Here is a 20,686-nt window from a genome sequence, read left to right as displayed (position 1 = left end):
TAACCAGTCCCAGATGATACCATTATATATTTATATTGATGGAAACTGTAACTAGACGCATCCCGTTGAATTTAACAACAAATGCACAGAGCAAAACAGCCGAATCGATAAGCCTGATAAGAGTCTAAATTCATGCATAACCACCGTCTGTCAATTTACCTAACCATGGGACAAATCAATACCCAGATGAACAATTTTTAATATTTTAAACTGTAGTAAGTTAACCTGCTGCCGTATGAAGTATTGAAATTATATATTAGGTACCCAGTACTATTAATTTTCCACCATTAAGAGTTGTGTACATTTGTTTTTACGGAAGCCAGCAAATAACATTCGTGGAACTGTGGGCATGAACTAATATCTAGGTTTGACTCTGCATCCGCAATTTTGGTAACCACCATCATCCACTGATAAAAACTGATTACTAATACTAGCATGCTGGAAATGATAAGATTACCTGGACCTGGATGTTGCAACGAATTGGCATGTGCCTGTGAGCAACCTATTTGAAGTTGAAACAGAAATTGCAGGATATCAAGATTTAAACATCTATAATAAGAAACTAATATAATTATTTAAATAAGATTATTACAATGTACATGTACTCCAAGTTAGTGACTCATCAAATCAACAAACCAAATTCAAGTAATAGACGATAAATTACTCTTAATAGCTGCTTAATTACCTTACGCAGAAGACATTAAAGAGGTCCCATATGTCAAATTGAAGTAGCCAATCTACTTTCCGAGCACATTGCTTCTTTTAGTTGCAAAATCTAAGTTAATGGAGTTGGATTATCACAGAGTATCTAGGCCTATAAGGCTGTATTAAAACAAAAACTTACTATTATAGCAACAGAAAAAAGAAAATTTACCTAAAAGTTGTTGCAGCTCTGTGAACATTTGTGTGAATTCATCCCTTTTTGGGTTGTTTTCAGTGGCTAGGACCCATGATTTTCATTTTCCAATACACAGAAAATGACTTTCACCTATTTCCACCAAGAAAAGTTTGGAAATTGGAATACAGCTGCTCAAAATGCTGTGCCCAAAAATATGATTTTTGTTGTTAAAAGTCATTCTCATTCTTTCTAATTCTTAGACAGACTTCTCAGTTATGAAACCAAATGGGACCCTAATATTGAAAAATCAACACGAGGCCTTGTCACTACTAATACAGATACCTTGATCTAAAAGATGAGAGAACAGACCACCAAGCCTACCTCACGTTGAGTAAAAAAAAGAAAAAGTGAAATGACAGAACGGCCAGGTATTCATACGTCAACCCTAGGAGCCCCATTTGACCTATTCAACTATGATGAGCTCGACTTTATGAAACACAGTCCCCTTCTACAGAACAGGCAATTAGGAAGATGAAAACCTTGCAGGATCCCGTTTGGAACTTCCACTTGCCTTCCTTGGTGATCAGTGTTTCCCATATTTAAGCTCCTTACAACCATGCAACTTTGTCTGCGTCGCTTAACGAGATACACTTCTGACCAAGTAGAAATTTGATCTAGGTCAACACTGTTAGTGACAATTTACAAACACACCATCCCCATATCGGTTTTACACTAACCATAGCTCTGTATGATATTTACTCATTGCAAGTTTGCAACAATGGGTACTCCCCATCTCCCATGCACTTTCTTAACCATCAGTAGGCCAGGGCAGCATAATGGATAAATAATTATTTAACGAATAAACAAGTCAAATCAAATAAACAGTTTCCACTGGAATATATGACATATATTTGACGAGAAAGAATGGTTACAGCATATTAGAAGGGGAATTCTACCGGTTTCTTTACAAGAAATGTAGCTACAATTAGTAGTAAAACAATGGTGAATTACACAACTCATTAGCTTGACATGTTAACTTACAGAAGTGGGTATGGGACAAATTTCCTCTTAAGATGCTGGCGGCTGAATCTGCTTTAACTGTTGTGCTACTTGCCTCATAGAAGGTCTGGAGGAAAGAGATTCACCAGTACACATAATTGCCAAATTGAGCATCTCAATCAAATCATCATGGGGTCCACAATCCCATAACCCAGCTGTAAAGAACTCACAGGGTCGCCCCTGCAGAAGTAACATACTTGCCCAAGCCACAATGTTGAAACCATTTCCAAAGGAACAGAAAGAGGGATCCAAAGCCTTCTTGTCAGATATTAATTCAAGAAGGACAACACCAAAACTATACACATCTGCCTTATCAGAAACGCGGCATGTCATTGCATATTCAGGTGCAACGTATCCAAAAGTTCCTGCTACATCAGTAGTAGCATGTGTCTCTGAAGTACCCAAAAGCCTTGCAAGGCCAAAATCAGATAGATATGCATTTAAGTTATTATCCAATAATATGTTGCTCGGTTTGATATCACGGTGCAGTACCCTCGGTACACACTCGTCATGCAAATAAGCTAGGGCACGTGCAACATCTAGGGCAATCTTGTGCAGCATACTCCATTCCACAGTCCTCCTTGGTCTGTCCTGGATGAATTTTTCCAGATTGCCACCAGGCAAGTAGTTGTAGATTAAGAACATTTCTGCCTCACTGACATGGTAGCCTATCAGTGTTACAAGGTTAGGATGCTGCACTCTCCCAAGAGTTCTTATCTCAGCAGCAAATTGTTGAACACCTTGAAACCGCCCAACAGAAAGCCGCTTTACAGCCACAACAACTCCAGGAATGATTTCAGCCTTGTATGTAGCTCCAAAACCTCCACTTCCAATGCAGTTTTGAACATTGAAACCAGCTGTAGCTCTAACAACATTTTCATACGTCAGCTGCACACCAATGTTGTTGCAAATTACAACCTCTTTCCTAACTAAACCAGGATCAGCTATAGAATTGCAAGAAAATTTCTTCATACATATAAGCAAAAGCACCAAGGCTATCAGGACAGAAAGAATGACTGCGGCTGATGTGATGGAGGCAATTTCTATTGGATTAAGCCCACTGCTGTTTCCTTGTATGCTTTCAGAAGGGGAATAAGCTTCTTGTTGGGAAACATTACCAGAATGCTGCCGCTCCCATTCGGAGGATGATGGATCAGTATGGCACAGTTGAAGATTAGGATTTCCTTGAACATTTTCACACTTAATCAAAGAGTTCCGAGGGGCAGATCCAGACAAGTTGTTGAAAGACACATCAAATATTGAGAGCGAAGATCTGGTACCAAAGCCAGGGGGTATCCTTCCAGTGAGATTGTTATGATCTAACCTCAAAACATTCAGATGCTCAAGTTTGGAAAATTCAGAGGGTATCTCTCCTGAGAGAGAATTTGCAGAAAGTTCCAAAACCTCCAATGAAGCCAGTTGAGTTAACTCCCAAGGTATTGCACCCGTAAAGTTATTGAGGGACAGAGAAAGGAATTTCAAGTCCTCCATCTTGTTAATATAGGATGGTAAGGGACCTTGCAAATGGTTTCTACTGAGGTTGAGGTTACGTAGGGAATCAAAGTTAGTGAAACTCTGTGGAATTAAACCAACAAATTCATTGCCAGCCATGCTCAGAAATTTCATGCATTTACAATGGCTACCCATATCTGAAGGAACTTCGCCAATAAGTTTGTTGTTTCCAATATCAAAGATTAGCCCATCCAAACTGAGGCACAGATCAAATGGATATGTCGAAAGATTGCCCTTGAGACTGTTCCCAGACAACCAAAAACCATAGTAAGGCCTACTAGACAAACTATCTGAATCAATTAGAAAGGGTGGAACTGGACCAGTGAAGAGATTGTTGCTAAAATCATGTAATATAAACAAACCATTGGAAGGAGAAGAAAAAGGAGCACAACTGGTTAGTGCATTTTCATAGAAGAAAGCTGTGTAAAAACCAATCAAATCAACATGTGACATTGACCAATTTACAGACATCTTAGAGCATTCACTGTGAGAAATTCTAGGAATTTCTCCAGATAAAAGATTTTGGCTAACATTAAAGACAGCCATGCACGGCACAGAAACTTCTTCAGGAAGCAACCCAGTCAAGTTATTTGAGCTCAAATCAAGAAAGTATAAGCTCTTACAGTTTCCAAGGGAGGCGGGTATTTGTCCTGTGAAGAAATTGTGAGCTAAATTCAGCATCTCCAATTTAGAACACAACTCCCAGTTTTGAGGAAAAATGCCCTCCAAATTCAAGTTCGGTGCCCAAAATACACGAAGATTTGGAAGTCTAGTAATACTATCAGGCAATCCACCATCAAAAAAGTTATAATCCTCCCCTCCATCAACCACCGGCTGAATTGGCAAGTCACCATGTTCTCTTGAATACAGAGGGCCATAGTCATTCCTCAGTACCAGAACTTTTAACTGCTTACACATGCCCAACTCTGATGGTACAATACCACTCAAAAAATTCCGGGACAAGTCAAGAACTTCAAGATTCACAAGTTGACCAAAACTTGAAGGAATATCACCTTGCAACATATTCGAAGACAAAAGTAAAGACCGAAGCTCAGTGCAATTCCCCAAGCTTGGAGGAATCGAACCAGTAAGTGAGTTTGCAGCCAAAAGAATATGCTCAAGACTCACACAATTGTCACCAAATTCCTCAGGAACTGAACCACTTAACAAATTAAAAGAAAGCGAAACAACTTGGAAACCCGGAGACTGTCCAAAAAATGCCGGGATTGTTCCGTTAAATTGATTCCCAGATAAATTAATAAGTCGTAATGAAGAACAATTTTGGAGAGTGGGTGGAATAGGTCCGTGAAAAGAATTAAAACTCAAATCAAGAATCTCCAAAAGAGAAAGTTGACCAATCTCCAGCGGCAACTCTCCGGAAAACCCATTGAAGGCAAGCAACAAAACCCTAAGTTGAGTTAGGTCACCAATTGCACGTGACAGATTTCCACTTAATTTATCTGATGAATTACTATTGATATTTCCGCGGTCATGCTGATGCAACTGCAAGCAAGGAAAGTGGAAAGAAAAGTTACCTCCAGGTCCAGCTGCTGGTGGGAGAGAGAGCAGAGAACATGAGGTGAGGCTGAGATTGGAGGAAAGGTTGAGAGATGTGACGCGACCAGAAAGTGGGTCACAAGTGACCCCGTGCCACGAGCATGAGTCCGTGTCTTTAGGGTTCCAATTAGAAGTTAATCCTAATGGGTCTTCGGTAATAGCAGATTTGAGCTGGAGCAGTGCATTCTTATCTTCAGCAAGACCATCAGCAGAAGCCACAGCCAGCAAACTGCAGATAATTTGGAGACCAACAAGAAAACATAGTAATTTATTAAGTAGGAGTAAGTGAAGTTGATAATGATGGCTATATATTTGTGATCTTCTTGGCATTTTTGAGAATTTTAGTGGGTACCAAGGGAAGAAAAAGAAGAAGGCTAAGCTTAGAAAAGAAGCAAGAAGCTATGAAGTAGTAACATGGAGGGGAAGAAACAGAGAAAGTTTTGCAGAAGTTAAGGAGTGTGGAATTTCAGAAGAGTGTAAGACTCTGCAGTGGTTACTGTAAACAACTAGTATACAGAAGACTTGTGTTGTTCCAAAGTAAAGTAGAGATGTTTTAAAGTGGAACTGCTTTTTCTGTCTCTTGCCAATTAAAGAGTCTTCTAAATGATTTTGTCATTTTTAAAGATTTTCTTTCAGACATTCTCTTAATCTTCTACTTCTAATCTGGATTTTATTAAGGGTCCGCTTGTAATACAGCGTCTGTATCTCATACAGCTAAATTTAATATTTTATTTTAAAAAAAGACAACCGTTAGATAGAAGTAGATACATCCAATGGTTAATATGCGTGATTACTCATTTTGGCTACCGGATGTGCAGTTATTATTTCATCAATTAACTCATCTAAAAAATCACTGCCGTTGGATTGTGATGCCCCTCTCTCTCATAATATCAGCCTTTGTGTTTTCTTCTGTTATTGTTTTCTCCTACATCCGGAATTTTGGATGAATGAAATTGGTATTCAAGAATATTCACCACCCATCACAGCAAAGAGCAAAGATATAGTTGAAGGAGTGCCATTTATTCGATCTGTCACTCTCGCTTCAATTCGTTGCTCAATTTCTCGCGCTCAGCTTCAATCTATCACTCTCAGCTTGAATTTTTCACTGTGATGAATCATCTCTCTTGCTGTATCTCTCTCTTATGTCTTCCAATAATTTCGGTGAGCTCTCTCTCTCTAATTTAATATATGATTAAAATCTTATCATGTCATTAAATATGCTTGAAGTTTCAGATTATTTTATGGATATTACTTGAAATTTCAGTTTCAATAATTTGATTTTACAATTGAGAAATTATTACTTGAAATATTGGGATGATTTCTAGGGATTGATAATTGAATGATAATTGCTAGGGATTGTCATTTTTTTCTTTTGAATAGATAGATTTGCAATTAAGTCATACTGCAATATTTCATCTTGAGATTCTGTTGTTCACAAAGAGGAAAAAAATCAAAAATTAAAAAAAAAGGTTACATTATCGAGCATCAAGCAAATGAAAGTAATGGGGTTTGTTTTGATGAGCTGTGAATTGGGGCTTGTCATTTTATTGAATTATCTTCAATATAAGTGGAAAGGGATTTCTTCTCTCCAGAAAATTATTGTATATTTCCTTTTAAATTCTAGATTCGCATGGAGCTGATTTTTTATATTTGAATGGTTTAATTAAATAATGTGCTGCTGCCAGTGGCATGAATTAATGTAGTCTCGCTAGTATTCGTGATTTGGGGTAATGATCTAATTGAACAATTATATTTCTATTATTCTTATATTTGAGTCCAATGATATTATGGTGGTTTTATGACAATATTCTATTGTTTTGTGCCGCAAATTGGCTACTGAGTTGTGTATGTGCTGGGTATATGCTGTATGTGCTTGTTGTTGAATTTGCTTGACTTTGGATGTGATTCTTGCCATGTTTATAAGAAATAGACGCAGGTCTTTGTGTGGTAATGGAATTTTCTAAGTTGCCTTACGATAAATCTAGAGTCTTAAGTAACTATACTTTGTAACCTTAAACCTTTATGTGTAAGACTTGGTGTACTTGGTTGTGAAAGAATGTTAAATGTTGACCTATCTTCATTGGTGAAGATAAATGAAGTTACGAGAGGTTTCTAATTGCTATAATCCTGACAATTTCTCTGGTGGACTTGTAATAATTTTATTCATGGCATGTAATTTGTTTTTATCAGGAGGCCCAGTTTGCTTGTGGTCTCAAATCTAGGGTAATATTTTAAATAAGTTCTGCAATATATGTGTTGCTATTTTTTTTTAATTGGTTTTAGTATTATTTGGAGGGATATTATGATCTGCTGAAGCTTATCAAGCTGGTGCAGCAAGCAGGCCTTTATCTTAATCTTAGGATTGGTCCTTACGATTGTGCTAAGTAGAATTTTGCGTAGGTTACAACGAATAGTTTTTCTGAAAAAGACCTGAGAAGACGCTCTATTTTCTTGCATGTTTTTGAAATGAGCAAAACTTTTCTTTCTTATTTTCAGGGTTCCTGGTTTGCTGAAGTACATGCCAGGTATCAATCCCTCTAATATACTAACCCTTTATTAGGTGTAAAACATGATTTAAAACAATTCATAGCATGAGTTCTGTCATTATTGGTTTCAGTGCATTGATTTTGATCTTGGTTACAACCCCATCAGCCCCTAGTCCTCATTCCCAGCAGCCTGTAATGCCTTTTTTTTTTTTTTAAAGCACTGTACTTTGTTTTATGATGAAATTTGTTTGTATGACACAAAATTGAGGACATGGTAATAGTCATGATTTTAATGTATGCAACAAAGGTCATTATGTTGAAATTAGTATGGGAGTTAGCATTTATACTTTGAATGTATTATATATTAGACCCAATTATTTGATTCAACTGAACCTTGTTTAAAAGTGCTTCTAAATTTTCTCATTACAAAGACTTAAGATACTGCGGCTTGCATGTTAAAATAGTGAAAGTGTTTCATGGATTTGATTAATTATGATCTTTGTCAGCATTGGTGATATACATATAGCATATGGAAGGAAATTATAATTTTTTTTTCTTGTTTATGAATGCAAAACTTCTTTTTGAATTTTGTAGATAAGACACTTTAAGATTATCTCTACTTTGTAGGTTATTATTCTTGTCAATTGCTTTGTTTGCCACACTACCAGGCTTTGCAGAGTACTTGTTGGTTTGTATGGATTGAGGTCTAGTGATTTTACGTGATATTTCTTAAATTGTTAAGCATAAACATTTTGTTTGCTTCCTCAAACGGTATGAATGTTCTGCGTTCAACTTCCTTGTTCGATCATTTGTGTTACCTCTCCAGTTTTTCATTATTTTTCCTTTTGTTTCTTGAGTTTCCGTAGTCTTTAACTTTTCATTTGAAAGGATTTTGACCTGCTTGTTACAGCGTTCTTTAATCACGGTAGAAAATAAAAATACGACTTAAAGCAATAATTTATAGCAGGAATGGAAATGGTGGAAAATTAGAGATTGAAATTTTGTTATTTTAATTTGTTTATCTTTGTGGCTTTACTCTATCTTAGGAATTGTGAAGTTTTCTACTCTAATTTTCATATTATTTTTAACCAATTATGTTCGTCTAAAGGTTCAATTATGTTTAAGTGGTAATGTTAATGGAAACTTCTTTTAGAGTTTTGGCTTGTGTAAAGAAGATTTAGTTTAATTGAATATTTTTTCCCATGTAATTGAATAGCATTTTTATTTTTATTAGGGGGGATATTTTAATGATCTAAAACTCACATAATCTTTAATATTTCAGTTGAATTATAGTTATTTGATTGTTAGATTTAATTTTGTTTGTTTTATTGTTTATTGGATTTTTCTGCTTGTCTTAATTCCTTGGATTATAGTTGTAACATGTAATATAATTCTTTTGGGATTGATCTTGTTTGGTTATTCTGTTTATTGATGAGCTTCTTCTATTTTCACCATGAAAATATTATAGATAAACAATTTCACTAGTTGAGTTTTTAGGCCTGTGTAGATCCAACGAGGTTTAAATGGAGACTAGGATGTTGTTTGTGCATTATAATTGTGAGAGAACCTAAGGTTAAGTGAGCTTTCAATTTTGTCAATTATGAACTCAATTAATGTTTCCATTTGTTCAACTATGTTTTTCTTTTGGGTTAAGCATAAAAATGACATGAAATGGTTAGATAATTTTCTTGTTGATTTTCCTAGCTGAGAGTGCTGATTACAATGTTATAAGGTATGATTTATTATTTTTGTATATTTCAACAATACTGGAATGATAGGCTTTCTCATTTTAGCTTGAAATTGTATTTGTGGATTTGTAAAATTGATTAAACGACGGATGGATTTGTTCAATATTCATTTGGATCGTACTCTTGTGCACGTGTGTTGGTTTATATGCATTGAGATATGGTGTTGTTTATTTGCATTAGTTGTGTGATGACTTTGTTTTTTGGTTTCTTAATATTTTTGATTTGTTAAGCGCAAACATTTTGTTTGGTTCCACAAATGATATGAATGTTTAGAGTTGATCAAGGCATCTGTTTAGTCGCTTTGCTCTTGGCTCTCCAATTTTTCATTCTTTTTCCTTCTATTTCTTGAGTTTCTATCTTTAGTTTTTCATTTGGAGGATTTTGATTTGTTTGCTACCTTGTTTGTTGCAGGAGTAAATGAAAATATGACATGAAGCAATAATTTGTAGCAAGAATGTAAATACTGAAAAATAGAGATTGAACTCTTGTTACTTGTAATTTCAATTTTTTTTTTGGTACTCTAATCTTAGGGATTGTGGATTATTTTACTCCTATTATTTGTATTATTTTCCTTTGTCCAAATTTTCAATTATACTCCGGTGATTCTATTAGTAGTCAGGCATTTGTTAATGAAGATTCAGTTTAATTGAGTACTTTTACCAATGTGATTCATTTTTCTTTAGTTACAGCTGATATTTTTCTTGGTCTAAAACCTGATTTTCCAGTTTTTTATTTGAAATAGAATTTTATTTTTCAAATTAGAATTTTTTTCAGAGAAAAACAAGAACATGTCAATCTCTATGATTGTAATTCATAAATAATAACAATTGAAAGTGCTAATTGTTTATATTGTAAAATTTTGATTCAAATTTGTGAAGTCTAATAAGTTTATGAAGTTTTGAAAAGTAAAGAGAGATGGAAATAAGTGCATCAATTTATTTTAAATATAAGTAAATACTATTAATTAAAATAATAAAATGAGAATAAATATGTATAAAGATTAGAAGTTTAGGTATAGGTACAATCAAGTTCAAAAGATCGCATGAAATAATGAATCAAGTTCAAAAGATCTCATGAAATAATGAAGATAAAAAGAAGGATACTCATTTAAACCAAAAGAAAAAAAAATTTTTTTAGCAAATTTCATGAGGCAAGATAGTAATAATAACAATTGTAGTAAGAGTAAAAAATAAATAATAATAGTGATAATAATACGAATAATACTTACAATTAATAACATAAATTTTTTGTTGAAGTAATTAGAATTTAATAAAACTAATTTGAAAAGAAAATAGATCGGTAAAAATTTAATTCGAATTCAAAAAAATATTAATTCTTGATTTATTTTAGTTTAAAGATAAATAAATATAATTAATTGAATAATAAAATGGGCATAACATTTATAAACATCAAAAGTTAAGTATAAATACATTCAAGTTCAAGAAATTTTGACTTAGATCCCAAAAGAAAAATAAAAAATAATAATTCAACACAAATAGATTAAGAAAGTATCAATTTTTGTACGTTTAAACATTTTATAGCTTATGTTGTCATAACTTTTAAAAAAGTAATTTTATGAGAAACATAGCAATTGCATGCACTCTTTATGTGCTATTTTTTATTTATTGTCGAAGTTTTCAAAAGTTAAGGAAAATATTTAAAAAGTAAAGAGAAAGCTGAAATAAATATATTAATTTATTTGATGACTAAAATAATCAATTAAAATGTTAAAATGAGAATAAATATGTATAAAGTTTAAAAGCTCAAGTATAAATATGATCAAATTCAAGAGATCTTATGAAGTAATGAAAATACAAAAAAAAGGGACTTAGATTATGGACTCAAAATATTAAAAAAAAAATTAAGGGTTGTAATAAAGATTTTTCATTATTATATGATAAGTTGATATTTGCTTAAATAGTAAGGGGTCAAATATAATTCATCTTATTAATATTATCGTATTTGGTACGGGTGGGGTATTTGCACTCCGCTATATTTATAAATCCACCCCACTTCTAGAAAATAATTATAATGAGTTCACAATAATTTTAAAAAATACAAACTAGTAAAAATTTTGTATAGTTAATCAATTAAATCATTATATTAAAATTTAATATAAGTTTAATTTTACTATTTTATTATTATGATATAAAAAAATTACCCAAATAAAATATGAGTTATTGTATCTAATAATTTAGATATTTAATTTTGTTACCTATAATCTAATATTTTTAAATAAAATCTAATTATTATTTCACTACCCTTAAGTGTAAATGACATAAATTTGGTACTTAATAGGAATAACTGGAATTTTATTAAGTTAATTGGAATATTGAACGTAAAACCAGTGGAATAATAGTTGAAACATATAAACTCATATGAGAGAAAATATAAAGAAAATTAGGAACCTACTTAACCAAAAACAAAATTAGAAAAATAAATTTAGTACTTAACCCGAATAATTGGAATCTTATGAAATTAATGAGAATATTCAACACAAAATTAAAGGAATAATTAGCTAAAACACATGAACTAATAACAAAGAAACTGCAATGAAAATTAGGAACTCATCTAACGGGAAATAAAAATTAATTGGAATCTAACTCGAAATATTGGCACTTAATGAATTTAGTTGGAATATTAAACAGAAAACTAGTGGACTAATAAGTTGAAGTATATAAACCTATAAATGAAAAAGATTAACCAAAAGTAGGAACTAATCTAACAAAAAAAAGTAATTTTGGTATTTAACCCAAATAATTATAATATTACCAAGTTAATTGAAATATTATATGCAAAACTAGTGGAAAAATAATTGAAACGTATAAACCCACATATGAGAAACTATAACCAAAATTAGAGACTTGCATAACCAAAAATAAAATTATCAAAAACAAACTTGGTACTTCACCTGAATAATTGGAATCTTACGAAGTTAATGAGAATATTCAACGCAAAACTACAGGAATAATTAATTGAAACATGTAACCCATTAAAAGAGAAAATGCAACGAAAATTATGAACTCATCCAACGAAAAATGGAAGTTACTTGGAATGTAACCCGAAATATTGGTACTTGACGAATTTAGTAAGAATATCAAACGCAAAACTAGTGGACTAATAAGTTGAAATATATGAACCTATAAATGCAAAATCATAACCAAAATATGTGACTAATGAAACAAAAAAAATTAATATTAATATTTAACCCATATAATTGGAATCCTACCAACTCAATTGGAATACTGAACGCAAAACCAGTGGAAAAATAATTGAAACGTATAAACCCACATATGAGAAACTATAACCAAAATTAGACACTTACATAACCAAAAATAAAATTATCGAAAACAAACTTGGTACTTAACCTGAATAATTGAAATCTTATGAAATTAATGGGGATATTCAATGCAAAACTAGAGGAATAATTAGTTGAAACACGTAAACCATTAAGAGAGAAAGTTCAACAAAAATAAGGAATTTATCCAACGAAAAATGAAAGTTATTTAAAATGTAACCCAAAATATTGGTACATAACGAATTTAGTAGGAATATCCAACGCAAAACTAGTGGACTAATAAGTTGAAATATACAAACCTATAAATGAAAAAGATTAACCAAAAGTAGGAATTAATCTAACCAAAAATAATAATTTTGGTATTTAACCCAAATAATTATAATATTACCAAGTTAATTGAAATATTGTATGCAAAACCAGTGGAAAAATAATTGAAACGTATAAACCCACATATGAGAAACTATAACAAAAATTAGAGACTTGCATAATCAAAAATAAAATTATCGAAAACAAACTTGGTACTTAACCTGAATAATTGAAATCTTACGAAATTAATGGGAATATTCAACTTAAAACTAGAAGAATAATTAGTTGAAACAAGTGAACCAGTAAGAGAGAAAGTGCAACGAAAATAAGGAACTCATCCAACGAAAAATGAAAGTTACTTGGAATGTAACCTGAAATATTGGTACTTAACGAATTTAGTAGGAATATCAAACGCAAAACTAATGGACTAATAAGTTGAAATATATGAACCTATAAATGAAAAAGTATAACCAAGATCTGTGACTAATCAAACAAAAAAAATTAATATTGATATTTAACCCATATAATTGAAATCTTACCAAGTTAATTGGAATATTGAACGCAAAACTAGTGGAATAATAGTTGAAACACATAAACCAAATGGGGAGAAAGTTTAACCGAATTTAGAAACTTATCTAACGAGAAATAGATTTAATTGGAATTTAACCCAAAATACTAGTATTTAACGAGTTTAGTAGGAATATTAAACATAAAACTAATGGATCGGAAAGTGGAAATAAGCAAACCAATTAGTGAGAAAGTTTAATCGAAATTTGGAAATGTAAAATTAACTTGGAACATCCACCTAATATATTGACATATAACCAAAAAAATTGAGACAAAAGTATTTTACTTTTTTTTAACTTTTATTAAAATTAAAAATATTTTTCTCACTCAAATATTGTTTGTATTAAATATTTATAAATTTTATTTTTTTCATTTTATTTTATTTTTTCTGTATTAAATTATAATTTTAAAAAATTTATTAAATGAACAACCGGTAAAATACCGGTTGTTCAAGTTGCCTTTTTACTGTTGAAGCGGCTGTATTGCATACAGCGTTGTACTATAGGAAGACTCTTTTATTAACCACAACGCGCGTATCCATTCAGTAATTTAACACATCACTCGTAAAATAAAAATATTCATTTCATATCCAAGGAGAAGACTACAGTGCGGGCAATCTCATTGTATTTAACTTTTGATTATTGACTAACGAAGAGGCCAATCAGAAGTAGCGAATAGCCGAGATGGGCCGAATCGAATAAAAGGGCGCAATCGATTTCAGCAGGTATCGGGTAGTTTTTTTTAAATATTGGGCAGTGATATTTTGATTCTTTAACTTATCTCATTAACCTTTTTTTTTTACTTCAAATATTTAAAATACTCATTAAAATAATTTAAAATTTTAAAATTTTATCGTTCTTCTCGCTCTCTCTCTCTAAGCCTCCCCCACTTTGAGTAATTTTTAAAAACCTCCCTTAAATTTTGTGGCAGTTGTAAGTAAATGGTGAAAATTAATTTATTTGTAAGCACCCCCTTTTCGTTAGTTAAATTTTTCGTTGATAGTTAGTTGATTTTGAAAAGACTAAATTACCCTAATGATAGTTTGTATGCACAACACTGCTAAAAATCAACAGAGGAATTTCAAGACTCAAGACAAATTGTTTGGTCAGTTGGTTGGTTTATACAGTAACTCAATGAGTAGTCATTGCCTCCATTTCATATAAACTCCGTGAACAATCAAAACAGCACAAAATCAAAGGAAGGGAGTTGTGTTTATGGAAGATCCATTATGGCAGGAACAATCTCCACGAGTGCTCAACGTCCTAGAAGCTCTTAAGCAAGCCTCAATTGAGAAGTCGACCTCTAAGCGCACCTTAGTTCCAACTCGCCCGAGTTCAACTCATCTGCCGTTAAAGATCCACTCAAGCTCGAGACTGAATCTGATGCCCCTCTCTCCGGGGATCCACATTTCCCTACTCTTGCTCAACACCTCACCGACCTCAAAACCTTCGTCCTAACCTCCGTAGATAGCATGACCATAATAGCCTCAAAAGCTTCTTGACTCGACGAGTCTCGACTCACTCTATCATTCGAGTCGCTGGCTCCATCGAGATTGAAATTGACACCTAGATTGACAGAGAGCATGTCGAGGGACTCACAAAGGCTTTGAAACATGTGGATGGAGATGGTGCACTTAGGATGACTTGGTAAAGCTGCTAACTTAGTTCGAGGACCGAGTCTCGCAGTGATTCAATTGTGGGTTGCAAGATTTTGTGGTCAAATCAAATGTTTTTTCATTAGTTGAAATGGTTATGCACTAAAGCCAATGGTGTGTATGTATTCAACAAATGTCTTTGTGGGTCAAGTGTTAATGGTCCAACAATTCAAGCTTTGATAACAATGAACTCAAAACGCATTTAATTAAAGGCTTTTGGAAGAAGATGAGAATGAATATTAAACGGTAGTTGTTGAGTTAAAAAAAAAATGAATTAAAGATATTTTTAGAAATAAGTAGAGATAATGGAGAAGTGGGACTGTTGAGATAAATTGATTTTTTTTTTAAGCATAGGAGATAAATTGATTGTTGGAATATCATTATTTCGTCTATTTTAAAATTTGGCCCAATCCATTCCATTCAGGTCATGTTTGGTTTGAAGAAATGAGAGGAGAGGAAAAGAGTGGAATGGAGAGGAAGGGAGAAGAAATGAATAGAGAAGAGTAGTGAAATTAGATTTTGTTGTTTGGTTTGATATAAAATTTGATAAGGAAATGAATTTTAATTTTTTTCTTTAGATAAATTTACCCTTTACCTTAAATATTAAACTATATATATTAGTAATAAAATATATATATAAATAAAATGACGGTCCGGTGGCTGGCGGCGAAGGTCTGTCGCGATTCCGGCATGTCCACGCGGTGGTTCGACGGCTTTCCGGTGAAGTCCAGCGATTTTCCGGCAATGTCCGCGCAGTCATCCGGCAAAGTCCGGCACCGTCCGGCGGTGGTCCGGTGACTTTTCGGCAGAGGACCATTTATAATATTAAATCAATAAAATAAAATTATAAATAATAATTCTTAATGGCATTAAACAAGTTAAAATATTGAAGGATAATTTTAGAAACTTTAGTTTCTAACATAAGAAGAATTTAAATTCTTCACCACTTGATATGAAATTTAAATTTTACTTAAATTCTAATGAAAATTAAATTCTTATATATTTTATCAAACCAAACAATGAAAAAAAAAAAATTAAATTATTTTCCTCTCCTCCCAACCAAACACCACCTTAAAACCACCCACCTGTCAGATTTGGCGGAAATTTTGAAATTCGAAACTTTTTCAAATTAAAAACGGTTTTAGCGTTTTGAAAACAAAAAGAACATAGTGCATAGTGCATGAGTTCGTTTCTCCGGCGGCGACATTCGAGCAAATTCAACTGGAGGTTAGCATTCAATAGCGATAATTTCTAGGTCAAATCTGATACTCCCCTTCCAATTATATCTTCAACTTTACTTCTTCGTTTTGTGCTCTGAAGATCATGCTTGCAGTTAGAAATTATCAAATGACAAATTGCTCGGAATTGGAGTTGAAATCTGAATACATATGCTGTTGAAATGTGATATTTCTCACTATTTGCGTATTTATTCGACTAATTTGATACATTACATCGCCGTTTACATTAATTCGATCTCGATTCGCGTGCACTTTGGTCTTGACTGCACTTTTTTGTTCGCTCTTAAGGTAATTGCTAGTACGATCATAATAGTTGAACGACATTGTTCATAGCTTAGGGTTAGATGCTAAACAGAAGAAGAGTAGTTCAGATCGAGAACTGATAAGTTTCTGTTCCTTTTATTTCGAAGGCGATTTAATTCCGTTTGTTACAACCGCGATGGTGATTATGATAATTAAGAGTCTCTTAAGCACGTTTACTATAGCCAGCTGATCTTTGTTCAGATTCGGTAATGCTAATTGCATCATCTGTTCTGATTGGATAACAATGAATTATATTTCATTAGGTATTGATGATATCAGAACATTTCTGTGTTTGATTTTAAGATGTTTTGGTTTCTCCATTGTTAGCCATCAATTAGAAGCTCTCATTTGTCACAGTCTGGCAGATTTTACCAACTGCGAATAAAATGGAGAGCGAAGATATGAGAAAACGAATGAAACCAACTGTACGTCAGTCTGTGTTTCATCCTTTGCTCTTCTAAAGCTTGTCTACCAATTTTTGAAGTTTTTGTTTTCCAATTTCTTTGGTAGTGTAGATGGAAGAGAGGGATGGGGATGCGGGATATGGAATGGGTATGGAGATTGTACAAAAGCAAGAAAATGATGCAAGCATTGTTGCATCAGAAGAGATGGAACTTAACATCACTGGCATTCTTGAAAAGATTGAAAACTTCACTCAGATGGTATATATCTCAACTTAATTTTCATAACATATTATCAGTTTGTATTGAACATATGACTATGTGCGAAGAATCATTTTCTGGTTTGCTGTATAAATTACCTGTGGGCAATCAGTTGAAGAGTCCATGACTGAGGGTGAATAGATGATAAACTGTGAAGCTGAAATAAGTGCAAAATTGCTGCAGATTTAAATGGTTTCTTGGTATACAGTTAATAGGTATGCTGCTTTTGTCTCATATCAGGTCCTTACACATTTCATAATTCTTGATAGATATCTGAGCTGCTGGAATCAGGGAAGACAATGTTTAAGGAACTGAGTAATGAATTTGAGGAGCGGTTGATCACGTAAGTGATGAATTCAGTAGATGACATTTTACATCTTTATAGCTAAAGTTACTTACTTCAACATATTGAAATTTATGTTTGCAGGATACACAAGGAGCAAATAGATAAATGGCAGGAAGAGATTAAAGAATTGCGGTTGCATGATGCCTCTAATGAGGAGGCCAGTGCTATCCTGCATAATGCTCGTTTTCTACTTCAGAACCCTACTATCGACACTTGAGGTAAACCTCAAATTCTGTAAATTTTATCTACAACATAAATGATTTTTGTCAACAAGACTTATATGACATGATACGAAAAATTTCTGTTGCATTAGGAATTTTCTAAGTAGTATACCCTAGAATCAGATCAAGAAAAACAACCAAACCAAGCCAAATATTGGGCTCCACCGTCTTTGAGCTCAATTTGTCTTGAATAGTGGATGTTTCATTGGTTTGTAAAGGGCTTGCTCCACGGAATGAGTAATTTTTAAAATAAGCTTCTCAGGGATAAAATAAGAGGGTCAAACTGTTTTACTTGTTCCCTGGGTAGCCTTGTTTGTTGCAATCTAGCATTAGTATTGAATATGAATAACGTCAGTTAGTTTCCAACTTATAAATTTTAAGATTGCTGCAATCTAACATTGAGGAGAAAATGGCAAATGCAGGTTTTCCTAGTATGTGCACGAAGGACCAATGTTTTCACTATCTCAAGCGGACAAGGGACCTGCCTACTAATTTCGAGCTTAAAGGAGAAGGTTGGCATTTTTGTAGATACAGTGGGGGCTTGAGAGTGCTATGACTATTAAGTAACATAGAGACCTAGATTAAAGTTTTAAGCAGCGTGTAAATGAAAGATGCAACCTAACTAGATGTTTCTACTTCTGACTTTTCTACTATTTTAAGAATTTTTTTTTTTTTTGCTAGCAGCACCCAATAACTTTCGGTACTTAACTGGAGGGGAATAGCTATGTTACTTTGGAAAAGCTTACTTTATCTGCCTGCATTCTTTGAGTGTGGATCAAATATCGAGAATAGGTGGGATTTTGCTATCCCGTTTTTATTTTTTTTCTCATTGCGATGAAGGTTACATATTGACAAGGAGCTTAGAGTTCCACGTGTTAAGTGTTAGCACTCACATTTTGATAACAATAAAATTCCATTGGCCAGAAAGAAATTTTTTTAATTTTAATATATTCAACAACTGTCCGTCCGGAATTGAATTCGACAATGTGATCCCATGTGTGAATCGTTGGTTGGCTGTGAGTAAGTCTATGGGCGATGGTATCACCCATGTGCCATGTGCTATGAAAATTGAAATTCCCATAAAACATGGCATAACATATGGCACTCTTCTCTTGACGAAAAGTACAATCATACACAAATCAAATCTGACTATTACATTATCATAATTCACTTATTACTAAATATTCTTTTTGTAATAATCCACATTCTCATTTCTTGATAATCAAGACACGGTAGTTGCATATGAAGTGCAATCCCATGTTATTTCAACTACTACACCAAACAAAGCTTTTAAATAAAATATTTATTATTTTATAGCGTTGACTTGGATTTCAGTTGTTGAATCTTGTATCCAATTGACGACGATCGTTTGTTTAGATTATCTATCTATAATTTACTGTAAAGTTGGCCATGACGGCGTACTATAACGTACCACGGATCATTCTATAGCGTACTACAACGGTGCAATGTCAAGTAAACTCATGATTATAGTGTTGACAAGAGTTTACAAAAGACTCCCAGTGGCGAGGCAGGCTGTCTAAATTCCAAGAATTTGAACCGAAACAGGTGTGAAAGGGCTTTTGAGTGAAATGTCTTCTCTACCCTCCTCTCTTATAACTCAGTATTTGACGGCACCGGCTCATGTTGCGGCTATGGCAACTTGTGTATACATATCATTTATTTTCTCCATGTTCTCTCTCTTGTTGTCCATTAAAAATATCAATATATTATGTAGGAAAATTACCATTCGTATACCCTATAGATACTTTGTTATAAAAAATATTACAACACTTTGAGAGTGTATCAATCATCTACCCTAAGTTGACAAAATGTATCTGTCGTCTACCAAACTGTTACTTGCTGTTTAAATAGGATAACACCAGAGGGGTAATTTAGTATTTTCATATAATACAAGTGATAATTTAAGGGTATACAAGTGATAATAAAATAATTTAAGGGTATACAAGTGATACTTTTCAAGGGTAAAATTGTCAATTCGCTAAAATTCCGTTAACTTTCAAACGGCAGCTAACGGCTTGGTGGTCGGCAGATAGCTTTTGTCAATTTAGGGTGAACGATTGATACACCTTTAAAGTGTTGTAGTATTTTTTATAACAAAACATCTATAGGGTATACAAATGATAATATCCATATTATGTAAAAGGTTTAGTGTATAAATTATTGAATGCGCAAACTGTCGCGGTATAAAATTCAAATCTAGAGATAATGTAGTAACATATAATTGTTTTACGGTAATTTACTGTTGTTTTATTTATTTCATTTTGCTGCAAAACAAGTATTACTTATGTGGATATGCAAGTAATTAACCTTAATTGTTAATTAAGGATCTAAATGACCATAAATTTTAGAATATATTAGAGATAACATGTCAATCATACAACATGCAAATGATGACATGGTTTGTGTGCATTTATTTTAAAAAACTATCATGTAAGTGATAAATATTTTAAATTTAACTACACTTATCCTGCATATATCAATTAGTTATAACACATCAATTGTTTCATCTATTCCCTGCATGCATGTGAAGGGAAATTCACATGCATTTATTGTATGAAAGAGAAAAGATGGATTATCGGGACGGAAGTAGCACCCACAGAATTAATATTCGGTAATTGAGCGTACTCGAAAAATGACGAGTCGTCTTACGTAATTTTATGAATGCAGCGAATCATTAATTAAATAATGGGTATAGCCATTAGTTGTCATTTGAGGAGTATGGACTATGGAATGCTTTCAGCAGTCAACTTATCATTCACATTCAATTTTGGTTATCATCATCGCATTGCAACGCAAATGCACTAATTAATGATGATATTATTATTAGGAAAACCCTTACTGTTACTATTATTATAAGACCTGCCCGTACC

General features: G+C 33.1%; 2 protein-coding genes and 1 long non-coding RNA gene across 6 annotated transcripts; 2 read left to right on the top strand and 1 right to left on the bottom strand.

The window, feature by feature from the left end:
• Window positions 1–1,711: 1,711 nt before the first annotated feature.
• Window positions 1,712–5,634, bottom strand: LOC102616161 (LRR receptor-like serine/threonine-protein kinase RPK2). Its single transcript, XM_006491378.4, has one exon. The coding sequence runs from the start codon at window positions 5,294–5,296 to the stop codon at window positions 1,907–1,909; it is 3,390 nt and encodes a 1,129-aa protein (XP_006491441.2). The 5' UTR covers window positions 5,297–5,634; the 3' UTR covers window positions 1,712–1,906.
• A 173-nt stretch (window positions 5,635–5,807) lies between these two features.
• Window positions 5,808–9,859, top strand: LOC127901007 (uncharacterized). Its single transcript, XR_008052989.1, has 3 exons — window positions 5,808–6,127; window positions 7,463–7,491; window positions 9,612–9,859. It is a non-coding gene; the product is annotated as an uncharacterized LOC127901007 (long non-coding RNA).
• A 6,215-nt stretch (window positions 9,860–16,074) lies between these two features.
• On the top strand, window positions 16,075–18,733 carry LOC102616745 (uncharacterized). Of its 4 annotated transcripts, XR_003062111.2 has the most exons (6): window positions 16,299–16,991; window positions 17,082–17,228; window positions 17,498–17,571; window positions 17,656–17,792; window positions 18,218–18,307; window positions 18,480–18,733. XR_003062111.2 is itself a non-coding variant. In XM_025092496.2 (5 exons), exons 2-4 carry the CDS (start codon window positions 17,082–17,084, stop codon window positions 17,789–17,791), a joined length of 357 nt encoding a protein of 118 aa, XP_024948264.2. In that variant the 5' UTR covers window positions 16,075–16,280; the 3' UTR covers window position 17,792; window positions 18,218–18,731. The 4 variants fall into 4 exon arrangements, 3 of the variants coding, with proteins under 3 accessions (XP_024948264.2, XP_024948263.2, XP_024948262.2); XM_025092496.2 differs by lacking the exon at window positions 16,299–16,991 and adding an exon at window positions 16,075–16,280 and having other exon boundaries at window positions 18,218–18,731; XM_025092495.2 differs by lacking the exon at window positions 16,299–16,991 and adding an exon at window positions 16,078–16,252 and having other exon boundaries at window positions 18,218–18,731.
• Window positions 18,734–20,686: the final 1,953 nt, after the last annotated feature.

The sequence above is a fragment of the Citrus sinensis genome, chromosome 3 (genome assembly GCF_022201045.2).
Source record: "Citrus sinensis cultivar Valencia sweet orange chromosome 3, DVS_A1.0, whole genome shotgun sequence".
Taxonomy (NCBI): domain Eukaryota; kingdom Viridiplantae; phylum Streptophyta; class Magnoliopsida; order Sapindales; family Rutaceae; genus Citrus; species Citrus sinensis.
This window is presented reverse-complemented; position numbering and strand designations above follow the sequence as displayed.

Excerpts from the sequence above, each read along its gene's own strand:
- LOC102616161 (XM_006491378.4), bottom strand. The coding sequence starts at position 5,296 with ATGCCAAGAAGATCACAAATATATAGCCATCATTATCAACTTCACTTA.
- LOC102616745 (XM_025092494.2), top strand. The coding sequence starts at position 16,953 with ATGGAGAGCGAAGATATGAGAAAACGAATGAAACCAACT. Across the intron at positions 16,992-17,081 it reads GAAAACGAATGAAACCAACT|ATGGAAGAGAGGGATGGGGA; the intron begins GTACGTCAGTCT and ends TTGGTAGTGTAG. Across the intron at positions 17,572-17,655 it reads TTTGAGGAGCGGTTGATCAC|GATACACAAGGAGCAAATAG; the intron begins GTAAGTGATGAA and ends TTATGTTTGCAG.